Source organism: Camellia sinensis, chromosome 2 (assembly GCF_055761805.1).
Source record: "Camellia sinensis isolate YWXY chromosome 2, ASM5576180v1, whole genome shotgun sequence".
Lineage (NCBI taxonomy): Eukaryota > Viridiplantae > Streptophyta > Magnoliopsida > Ericales > Theaceae > Camellia > Camellia sinensis.
In genome coordinates, this window is record NC_138962.1 from 63,997,038 (window position 1) to 64,009,603 (window position 12,566).

General features: G+C 38.0%; 2 protein-coding genes across 2 annotated transcripts; both read right to left on the minus strand.

The window, feature by feature from the left end:
* Positions 1–241: 241 nt before the first annotated feature.
* On the minus strand, positions 242–709 carry LOC145813916 (uncharacterized). The gene has a single exon (XM_082910288.1). It carries the CDS (start codon positions 707–709, stop codon positions 242–244), a length of 468 nt encoding a protein of 155 aa, XP_082766414.1.
* Positions 710–10,286: 9,577 nt separating this feature from the next.
* Positions 10,287–10,781, minus strand: LOC114281677 (uncharacterized protein At4g02000-like). The gene has a single exon (XM_028224230.2). It carries the CDS (start codon positions 10,779–10,781, stop codon positions 10,287–10,289), a length of 495 nt encoding a protein of 164 aa, XP_028080031.2.
* Positions 10,782–12,566: the final 1,785 nt, after the last annotated feature.

Consider the following 12,566-nt stretch of genomic DNA (forward strand, 5'->3'; position numbering starts at 1 on the left):
AAAAAAATGGTCTACCTGTTTCATTATGCTAATGGCAAAAAAGGTTACAAAAATAGAATTAAGAACAAAACTTTAGACTGGCAGAGTTCGATGTTCTGAAAATGGATCGGCCATTTACATTCCGTGAGTTTTATGCCCATTTTCCTCGGCCTTCTTATAGACGTCTTCCAAAAACCGAACTTCCTATATCTCTTCCATGGTGGTTTGCATGGCCATCATCTTGTCCGACTGCGTAAACTTTTCACACTACTCTCTTATTCTCTACTACCGGACTTGTCGTCACAGTAGCTGCGGCTGCATCGTCCTCAACTTGGATATGCTCATTAATGTGTTGCATGAGCAATTCCATGGTTGACGGTTGATTCATTGTAAGTGAGTCTCTCAGTCGATGTCCAACTGGAAGAGGGCATTTATACTGAGTGATTGCAAGGTTGGTTGGGCAATCAAGGATCTCGTTGAAAGTCTCCCAATACTTAGCGTTATACGCCTTCAAAGAGTCACCTGGCTCCATCTTTACTCTCAAGAGACGGTCAATTTCCTTGGGCATTTTCGCATTTGTCTTAAATCTGGTGACAAATGCCTCTACCAACTGTTGCCATCCCTCAATGCTCTCCTTCGGCAGCCTCTCGAACCATTTTAGGCCCAACTCGCCCAAACTCGATGGAAAAATAAGGCACATGAGCGCATTGTTTTGCCTGTGCCCAGCCATAACCTGCCGGAAGTGGCTTACGTGCATATATGGATCAGTCTTTCCATCATAGAACGTGAACTTTGGTGATGGAACCCGGGGCGGAGCAGTGTGTTCTTGATCTCTATGGAAAAAGGGGTGCCACTCAGCCTTGCCAACTCTCTGTCTGGTGGCGCGCGTGCCACCAAACGTGGTTGTGGCATGGCGACCTTTTCACTGGCTCGCCCTCTAGGGACCAGCCACTGCAGTGCAGGCACCCTCTGCACCTCCTGCCAGCGAGCGCGCTCCTCTAACACATCCCTTAAGTCTTTCGAACGGTCGGAGCGAGAATATCTCGACGCTGTCGTCGGGCGTAAGGGGTGGTAACTGCTGTCCCGCGTACGAGATATCGTTGCCGGCGCTACGTAGTCTCCAGCTCTGAAGCTTCTCGTGATAGAGAGTGAAAGGGTGCGACGTCTATTAATACTACCGAAACGGTGAGAATGGGCGTGCTCACTGTGGTTTCCTACTCCAACGATGCCCTTTCCCTTCATCTGGCATCTTATGGCCTCCATCTCCGTCGCCATTTTCTTGATGATGGTATCTTGGCCTCTCAACTTGTCTTCCAAGTGTTGAGTGTGTGAATCTCGTCGTCGGCGATGCTCTTTTGGAATGACAGAGCGCCCAGAACTCCTTGCGCGCTTGTCTCATGCATCCCTGGGAAGTCCTTGCGCGGAGGTCTCCAAATCAGCCATCGTTGGAATGGCAGACATGCCATGTCTGCGCCGAACGGACTCTGGCGTGATGCCATCGATAGCAAACGGCGGAATGTCATCATGGTTCTCCATAATAGATGACCGGAGAAGTTTAGAGGACAAGGTTTTGTCTATCGACTTCCCACAAACGGCGCCAATTGTATGGGGAGGAGATATTCGTCGTTGTCCTTACTCCTTTCGTCCAAGCCCCGAATCTATCCGATCAACCTGAGAACACAACGGCGGTGAGCTACCCGGCAGTGTGTCGCCGGAAAACCCTTCCGACAGTCAAGTTAGCACACACTCAGAGAGAAGGAGAAAGTAGCTGAATGAATGTAAGTTTATCTCACCAAATTATGTTCCATCCCCAGCATGGGGGGCGCAGTCATGCTTATATACTTTCTGCGGTCACCTCTGCATCCATTCACTTATCGACACGTGGAGCTGCGCTCTTAGCTATCAGCGCAAATTCAGCTAAACACTACCTAATCAAACCACCAGTTGGCATCAGCGGGGATGGGCAGCCCGGCGGAATTATCTCAGCCTCCTTCGACTGAGCTACTTAACGAACCCAACAGCGCCACTCGCCGAGCTCCATCGCAACTGAACTCCATAGCATTCCAGTACGGCTGAGCTCCAGACAGGTTAGGCCGGTCCAAGGGAGACCTTTCCGCCGAGCTACATGCGTGACCAATAAGCCCGGGTTGACAGAGAAGTTATCCCAGCCAAATCAGACCTGGGCTTTAACCGAGCGCATTACACCTGGATTATCCCAGCCTAACTCGGCCCAAACATGCTCAGACCAATTTTAACCCGGTCATTACCACGGCCCAAAGCCAGATTATGAAATCTCCCTCACACTTACATATGTGTGGGACTTTTGTAAGAAATTTATATACACGTGACTATAACTATTACACAAAAATTAAATCTAACAGAATTTTGAATTGAATTCAATACATCTCACAAATAATTCAAACAAACTTTTGTTGGCTGTTGATATTAGAAAAATTGAGAAAATACCCTTTAGACTTTCTTAATAAATGATGACTAGAATACATTTAGTGATAGAAAAATATTGCTTATATTGAAAATGGAGAGTCATCCATCCTTTCATAGAGAAAAAAAGAGGATTAGATAAACTTTATTAGAAGAATCTATCAAAGTTTTTTTCTTACCACAAAAGAGTCCCATATTTAAAATTTTATTTTTTAAACGTTATTTAAATATTAATTTTATTTAATTGTGAAGTCCAAACACATGAAAATATGTAAAAGAGGCTAATGGGCCACACCAAAATATGGAATTAAAAATAAAAAATAAAAAAAATATCATCAATGAATCTGCACATTTGATTTCAAATTTTGATGGTTCCTTTTTATCTGAGTTATAAGGCACCGATAAAGCTTATGGGATATAAAAAGCGGTTGTCTTTTGAAAAAAAAAAAATGAAAATTGCCACTTAGAAAAAAATTCTGTACATGTGGTGATGCACTCATAATAATTGGAAAAGACTTTTTAGTCTTTTGGTAATGCCTTTGTTTTAGTTTTAGTTTAAAAAAATTGGTTTCAAAACTTTTGAAAATTGAAAATGAAAATCCATTTGGTAACTGTTTTCCTAGCAAAAAAACAACAAATTTCATTATTTTTAAAAAAGAAGAAATATTTCACTTGTTTTGAAAAAAGTTTTCTTTCCTTCTCTCTGCTCATTCGACCACTCTCTTGTGACTTGTGACTACTCCCTTCTCCGCCAACCCCCGTACGCTCCCCCTCTCCAACAATCCCTAGATACTCCCTCCTAATATATTCTTATCTAGTCACTCTAAACAAATCGCCGGCACCTCCTTCACTTCCAAAAATCACCCTACAACAACTCGCGAAATATGTTTTTAATTTTTATTTTGAAAATATGTGTGCACATTAAACATGTTATTTGTTTTGTTTTTGCAATAAAAAAAAAAAAAAGAAAAGCAAATGTTGCAATGTAAATGACTTGGTGGCAACTGATGATGAAGATTTGAATCCTCCTTAGTGTATAGGAATGAGGCTTCCTAGTATTATCTGAGATGAAAAATGCTAGATTTTCATATTTTAGACTCTTAAATTTATTCACAATAACATGACAAGAGAATTGAGCTTAGTGTGCAATAAATTAAAAGTTAGCACCGATCATATTACGTTATTGTATATTAAATTATGAGAACTTGTATTGGACTCTCAAACATTTTCCTAATTTTATTTTTATACCAACACTCCTCTTTAGACTCTCACTATGAACAAGCTAAAAAAAGAAGAAGGATAAGTTACACTTTGCCTTCTTAAAGTTTCACCTATTTCTCACTTTGGCCCTTCATGTTTGCAATCCTTCTCACTTTGGCCTTTTAAGTTTGATTTTTTCCACTTTGGCCCTTCATATTTGTAATTCTTTCCACTTTGGCCCTTCATGTTGGCAATCTTTCCCACTTTACTCCTATGCTAACTTCCATCCAAAAAACTAATAGAATTTGTCACATTACCAAGACATCAGCTCCATGTGTGATTTAAAAAATTCACTAAAGATGCAAAAAAAGAAAAATAGAAAACAACAAAATTGAATTTTTTTTTAGTCTTTAGTGAAGATTTTTTTTCAAAATTACTCATAAACATTATTACATTATAGATGCATCTACATTAGATGCACCTAAAAAAATAAAAACAAATTTAATTAAAAAAAATAAAAAAGGTTTACTAAAGACGAAATAAAATGAAAATATGTTGAGTCAAACATTGGTATTGTCAATTCTAAAATGAAAAGTTTACTATCTTTTTTTTCGTCTTTCGTGAACTTTTCTCTTTTTTAAATTAATTATTTTTTTATTTTCTTAGGTTCATTTGAGCTAGATGCATCTATAATTTAATAATATTTATGAATAAATTTGAAAAAATAAATCACTGAAGACAAAAAAAAATTCAATTTTTTTGTTTCTATTTTTTATTTTTTGCATCTTTAGTGAATTTTTTATATCACACATGAAGCTAATGTGTTGATGATGTAGCAGATTTTGTTGATTTTTTTGATAGAAGTTAGTTTAGGAGTAAAGTGGGAAGGGTTGCAAACATGAAGGACCAAAGTGGGAAGTATTGCAACATGAAGGGCCAAAGTGGGAAGTATTACAAACATGAAGGGCCAAAGTAAGAAAAATCAAACTTAAAGGGTCAAAGTGGGAAGGATTACAAATATGAAGGCCCAATGTGGGAAGGATTGCAAACATAAAGGGCCAAAGTGGGAAATCAAACTTAAAGTGCCAAAGTGAGAAATGGGTGAAACTTTAGGAGCAAAGTGTAATTTATCCAAAAAATAATAATTTGATTACAAAAATTAAAACTTTATTATTATTATTATTATTATTATTATTATTATTATTATTATTATTATTATTATTATTTTGTTTTTCTTTTTTATTTCAAAGGCCTTATTTTGAGGAGGGGAGTTTATATAGGATGAGACTTGAATTATTAACCTCTTGACGAATTGAGCTAGTCACAAAGAATCGAGACAAATTTTTATTTGAAAAAAGATTATACCCGTAGTACTTTGAATTAGTCTCTTGTGCCAACTTATTTTTTGTAGTTCCAATTATATCAATTTTGTTGTTTGATATTTTAACTTATGTTAATTTGGTCCTATTGATAATATCAATTAAGAAATTGTATAGATTTCAATGACAAATGATTTATTCGAAGGAAATAAATAATTTCAAAGTGAACACCAACCCCTTGATAACATTGAGAACAACAAATGGGACTGTTTTATTTTTAGGTTTTAGTTCAATTTCTAAAATGTTCTAATCGATTAAACTAAATTGACACAATGTAGGCATAGAAGTGATTGGAGCCTTGTACACAAATTTAAACAAGGGCAAATTACAGAAATGGTCCCTATAGTTTACCTGTGCTTTCATTTTGGTCCCTGCGCTTCTAAATGTATCAATTTTGCCCCTGCAGTTTGGTTTTTCGCTCGAAATGGTCCAATAGTTAATGGTGGTTAGACATTTGGACGGAAATTCGACACGTGCAAGGCACGCACGGGCCAATTTTGACTTTCTTGAGTGTTATTGTTGTTGTTGTTGTTGTTTTTTTTTTTTTTTTTTTTTTTTTTTTTTTTGATTCAAATGAAAACATAGAAAGACAAGAAGGGTCTCAAAACAAACAAACAACAGATAAGAGGGCTAATCCCTCTCAAAATGAGCTCCAGTCATATCTTCTATCACCAAAGTTGTTGCAGTTTCTGGGGGATCCTCCAGAATCACCACATGTTTATCTTGTGTCACTCCTATGTTTGCCAAAAGATCAACAACTCTGTTTCCTTCCCTCATTGTGTGACTCAGTGTACAACTACATCTTTTCATTAAGAACTTTGTATCTTCTATGAGGGCTTTGTAAGGAGAGTTAGGCTTGGTCCATCTTGAATTAACTTGATGGCTTGAATGGCTTCAGTTTCAATTTCTACATCCATGGTGCTTTTCTGAAATAGAATTGTGAGGCCCCTGTAGATGACCATAGCTCTGCCTGCACACTGGAGCAGTGGCCCAACTTTCTATAGTATCCTCATATCCATGTGCCTGCTGCATCCCTCAAGAGCCCTCCATAGCCTGCTTGTCCAGGATCTCCTTTGGAGCAGCCATCAGTGTTTAATTTTAGTTTACCTGCACGAGGGAAATACCAGTTAATTAGAATAGGTAAAGATTGGTTAGGGTAGAGAGGAGATTGGAATACCTCATCAATCTCAAGAACATAGTCTCTAATGTTCCTGAGACTAACTTGAATGGGGTGAATAAAGTTTTCAAAAACCATTTGATTTCTGTCTTTCCAGATCTGCTAGAGGATAACAACGAAGTAAAGATACCATTTTTTCCCAAGAAATAAAGTTTTTGTGTTCATATTGGAAGACACACATTCAGTTAGAGGCAATCTACAACCTTCCTCCCACCATGTGGCATTCTTTATTTCAGTCCAGATATTTTTGGAATTGGGACACTCTCTAAGGAGGTGGTTCATATCCTCATTGGATTCCCCACATCTAGGGCATAAGTCAGCGTATGTTTTGCATCTTCTGAGCCTCATTTGATTGGTTAGCAGTCTATCCTTGAGTATAAGCCAGAGAAAACATTTCAGTTTTTGAGGTTCTATATCCATTTCCAGTCAGTCCCATCCATCTCATGATTTACAATGGTCTTGTAAGCAGATGCTGTTGAGAAATTTCCTCCAGAGAGTCCAATCTAGGTAGGGGCATCTGTGAAGGTTACATACCTGGGTCTATGGATCTGTAGAATTTCTTGGAGGTCTTGCTGAGACATAGTATTCACAATAACTGCAGGGTTCCAATTTCCTTCTTCATCAAGGAGTAGACTCACCCTATCTTCATCATTTACTTGTGGAATAGTATATTTTTGATCAAAAGGTTTTTGTCCACACCACCAATCATGCCATAGTGATATGGTCTCCCCATTTCCCGCTTTCCATTTAACCCCTTTTCTAAGAGTGTCTCTATTTTTGCAAATGCTTTTCCAAATGTGGGAGGCTCTCCTCTTCATAGGTCAGTTATAAAGGGCATGGCTCTGCAGATACTTGGCTTGTAGGACCTTACACCAAAGTTTACTATTATCAGTTAACATTGTCCAACCAAGTTTAGTGAGGAGTGCAGCATTATGATCTCTAGCTCTTCTAAGGCCAAGTCCTCTAACCTCCTTAGGTCTACACACACTGTTCCAGTTAACTAGGTGGACTCTCCTGTTATTATCAGTTTCTCCCCAAAGAAAGTTTCTATTGATTTTGTCAATTTCATCAAAAAATTGTCTAGGAAGTTCCATGACTTGCATATTATAGCTAGGAATTGCAAAGATAACAGTTTGTATGAGTATAGCTCTACTAGCTAAGGATAAATTTCTCGTTTCTAGCCTAAGAGTCTAGTTTTCATCTTTTCAAGGATCTCATTAAACATATTTTTGCTGACTTTTTTATGGAGGAGAGGAGATCCTAAGTATTTGCCAAGGTCTTGAGTGAGGGGAATGCCACTCTGGGAGCATAGGGCTCTAGCTTGATTAGAAGGGATGTTGTTGGACACAAAAAGTTTAGATTTCAAGTAGTTAATTTTCTGACCAGAAATAGCACAAAAGTCATTAAGGACCCCAATGATGGTCTCACAGGTAGGTTGATCTGCCTTGGCAAAAAGGATGAGATCAACAACGAAAAATAGATGGGACAAGGTTGGACAATGTTTAGAAGCTTTTAAACCTTTCCAAGACCCCTCTTTCACTTTAGATATGATCATGTTGGATAGTCGCTCCATACAAAGAACAAAGAGATAAGGGGAGAGAGGATCACCCTGTCTAAGTCCCCTTTCATTGTGGATACCCTCAACAATTTCCCCATGCTAGAGGATAAATGAATGTTTATTAGTGGCATATTTCATGATCAAATCAACCCATTTTTCATTGAGTTTAAATTCCTGTAAAGTGTCTTTGATAAAATCCCAAGACAATCTATCATAGGCCTTTTCAAGATCAATTTTGAAAATCATACCCCCACCTCTTCCCTTCTTGCATCTCAGAGTGTGGAGGATTTCTTGGGTGATTATAGTATTATCAGTGGTATGTCTCCAAGGGATAAAACTGCTCTGATTGGGACTAATGAGCATATCCAGGAGAGGTCTAATTCTACCCACTATAAGCTTTGTTATGATTTTGTAGGTGACATTACAAAGACTTATGGGATGAAATTGTTTGATTGTATCAGGGTTCTAATGATACCGGCTTTCTCAAGAATCCAATTACCTTCATTATCTTTAAGGGCATTAATCTTCAATTTTCTCCGCTTGGTGATGGTCGAAATATGGAAATATCTGGTGTTTCTGTCACCAAGGGTAATGTTCTTAGATCTAGATTTTTGAAACCATAACATCTCTTCTTGCAATAACACATTATTATACTAAGTAATGAGAGCTTTCTCTAAGGTGAACAGACTATGAGAAAATTGATCAGTTAAGGCTTTTTGGATGCCTTCAATTCTAGCCAGTAAGTGTCTTTTCTTTTTAAAAATATTGCCAAAAACTTCTCTATTCCACTTTCTGACTTTAACTGTAAATTCAGTAGTGGAATCCATAAGTTTATTGTTCATATCAGACCAAGAGGAGCTAATGATATCGAACAGGCCAGGATGAGACATCCAAGCCGCCTCGAATCTAAAAGGTCTATTTGAGGGATTGAGAGAGTGCATACCTTCAGTCTACACAATGAGAGGAGAGTGGTTAGAATATGTGCGAGGGATCACTTTCACACTGGCTTTAGGATACAATGTTCTCCAGTCTGCATTGCACATCACGCTGTTCAATCTGTCCATAGTGCTTGCCAGCCCGTGTTTGTTGTTAGTCCAAGTCATTCTGGGTCCTAAGCTTCCCAGGTCGATCAGGTTACAATTATTGACTCTTTCAAGGAAATTTTGAGTTCTGGTTGTGCTTTGGCTGTTGGAGAAACTCCTTATTTCACTTTGATTTCCATAATCGTTGAAATCTCCTGCTACCAGCCACGGTTTATCCATGTTCGCCGCAACGTCTTCCAAGTCGTTCCATAAAGTCTCTCTTAGAACAGGATTTGGACTAGCATAAACAGCGGCGAGGACCTATTCTTTATAGTTCTCCTTATGGACAGTTGCATGTATGACTTGAGAAATTACAGAAGAGGCTCTCACATTGACATGGCTGGTGTCCCATATGATCCATATCCCACTAGCTCTACCCACAGGGTCCACTATAGTAGATGCTGTAAATCCCATCCGATTGAAGAAGTTGCCCATTCTACTGTATGGGACTTTAGTTTCCATGAGTATCAAGATTTTCGATTTGTGTGTCCGAAGGATCTCTGTAAGATTGCGCTTAAAATTTTTATTGCCAAACCGTGGCAATTCCAGAAGAGTAGTTTGAGCAGATCCATAGATGGGAAGTTAGGTGGGTTAGACTCCAAATCCTTAATGATACTGCGTAACCTCCGATGATCATCATCCACTAATCGCATGGAGGCCATCTGAACCAAGTGGAATGGTCTCGCTGGGTTGCTCTCTTAGTTTGGTTCGATTGTCAGTTGAATTTGTTCTATTGACCATACGAAAGCGACAAGGTGAATTGCTTCGCTCTCTGGTTTGAACAATAGACTTATTGCACTGGTCTGCTTTACATGCTCTTGTACCTATGGTGTCTGCTGCTCTCGGGCCATCTTCTCTTGTCGCTTCGTCTCTAAAGTCACCAAGGTCTAGAGGGATTAGGTCATTCCTCCAATAGTCTTTGGAGTTCTAACTTGTAACTGTGTTAAGGATTTATTGTACCAGATGGGTTTGGAGATGAGTAATCTCTATCATAGTTGAGTCAATGTGGTGTGTTGAAGCTGGTAAGGAGCAGGTTATGTCAGAGTGGTTTGAGTGGGTATGGTGGCCATTATTGTGCCTAGTAAGAACAACCTGGTCACTGCCTATAGGTTTTGACAAGATCTCCCTAGCTTGATTCGTGAAAACCTCCTCCATTGGTTCCAGATCTGACTTCTTTTGGTGTAAGTCTGGTTGAGCAGCTGTGTATTAGGCTAGTCCAATCTTGGTTTTTCCTTTGGGGTCGTTGTATTGGTGTGGGCCAATATGTGGATTGTTTTCTCCTTGGGCCTTTTCAAGCCTTGCCCTCCTTGTGTTCCCCTAGAACTTTCCACTTGGCTATCTGGGCCCTCTTCCAGGTATTTGAACCTATTCTGTTGCGGGGTTAAGTGTTTTTTATTTTGGGCTGGTCTTCTTCCTCTTTTGGTTGCTAGCATCCAGGGCCCAAAGGCCTCTTCCTCAGTCTGTCTATGTTACAGGTTACCATTGGATTTAGCGGTACCAGTGGGCAGAGTTTGCTCACTGGAAACGTCTAGATTCTTTGCCGATAGTGGACTAGGTGGTTCCTTGAATCGATATGCTTCCTTACGGTGGTCAAGTCTCTTACAAAGGAAGCAAAATGAGTGTAAAGATTCATATTCTATATTGTAGTACCGACCTTCCAAAATAAACTTAGGTTTTAGAGGTTTGGTGAGGTCCATCTCGACACAAATCCAGGAAAATTTCCCCCTGGTTGCCATAGCTATTGTCCAGTCGATTTTGAGAGGCTTACCAATTGATTTTGGAATGGCATATAAGACTTTATCTTGGTAGTACTCGATCGGAAGCTCTGGAAACCGGACCCAGAGTGCGGTTGTGGTTTCAAGTGCTTCCGATGGTTTGAAATTTGGTTCCCATTGCCTCACCGTTAGGTAGTGGTCCATGATGACCCATGGTTTCCTTGTGTACACTCTGGTATAATCTTCCATCTCAGAGAATTTAAAAAGGAAATAATTACTGCCCAGGTGAATTGCGTTGAACTCACCTTGAAGACCCTAAATTTTTGTAACTCTCGTGCATAGCATCTTATAGCCTATGCTTTTTCCCAGTAACCTGATGATTAGTGCATTCTCCTAAGGTTTTCGAATTTTCTCCAGAAGTTTTTTAGGCAAAGAAATCATTGGGAGTCCCATGTGTTCGGAGAGGACAGTGTCTATGGTGGAAATGCCTCTCTGTTCATCACCTTCTTCATCAGACGACAGGGTGTCAACTCTAGCATCAAAGAGATAGTCGCTATTCTTCACTGTAGTAAGGGCTTCCTTGAAAGATTTGGGAGGGGGAGGTGCTACAGGTACTCCTCCGTGTTGGCCACCTCTGTAAGGACTTCAGTTTCCATGGCCATTCCTTGTTTCATCTCTTTCTCCGCTTGCTGATTCGTACTTTTGATCTTTTTTGTGCTTCGGATCAGGTGATCCACCTCTTCCGTTGATTTTTCCAAGGTTTGGTGAGTCTCGATGATCGAAGATTAGGTCGGATATAGTATTTGACATTTCTAGAGAGAGAACATGCATGCGAGATATGTCACCGTGACTTTCTTGAGTGATTTTGAATCAATTCAATTTGTTCTCTAATATTATCAGTCAAATTTAACTCATTTAATAGATGTTTTATTTAATTTTATTATTTAATTATTATTATTTTTTAAAATAAATTTATTTAAAATTTTAATTAAAAAAATAACATATATTTTTATTGATATTTTGTTTATTTAATTTTTAAAAATAAATTTATTTAATTGTGCAAAAAATAAAATAAAATAAAATAAATTTTTGTTTAATGTAGCTAAAAATAATTAAAATATTAAAGATATGTTTAATATTGCTATTACTTAGTAAACAATTGAAAAATGATAAAAATAGTCTTTTGCACATTTATCTTCATCCAGTTCGTTCAACCAAACATTGGATTCACTAAAAATAGTCATTTCTAGACATCTAATCCCATAAGAAAACAAACACGGGATACACATTCAATCCAATCAAATAGTCTGAGGGATTCATAGTCCTAGGATTCAAGTCCGATGGATTCTAATCCCTAATTTTCTAATTGTTTACTAAGTTATAGCATAACGGTAAAATAGACATTTCACACATTAGTCCCATGGGATATGAATCAAATGGAAATAATCTCACCCCACCCCTAGGATTGTTTAGTCCCTCATATGAGGGATATGGAATCTGGCCAGACTCCATGTCCGGCGCACTAAATTATTAATAAAAAATAATTTATTATTAAAATAGGCATTTATAAATATATTAATAAAAAATATAGGCATTTATAAATTATTTTTTTAGTGTTGTTAATTGAAAATTATATATTAATAAAAAATATAAATTATAAATTATAAATTTAATTTAATTAAAAATAATAAATTAAAAATTATGACCTTATAAATTAAAATTAAAATTTATAATTTATAATTTATATGAGGGACTCCATATCCCTCATATGAGGGAGTAAACAATCCTGGGGGGTGAGATTATTTCCATGGGATTGGCATTCCATGGGACTAATGTATAAAATGTCTATTTTACCGTCATGATATTTCTTAGTAAATAATTAGAAAATGGGAGATTAGAATCCATCAGACTTAAATCCTGGGATTGTGAATCTCCCGGATTATTTGGTTAGATTGGATGTGTATCCCCGTGTTTGTTTTCTCATAGGATTAGATGTTTGTAAATGACTATTTTTAGTGAATCTAATGTTTGGTT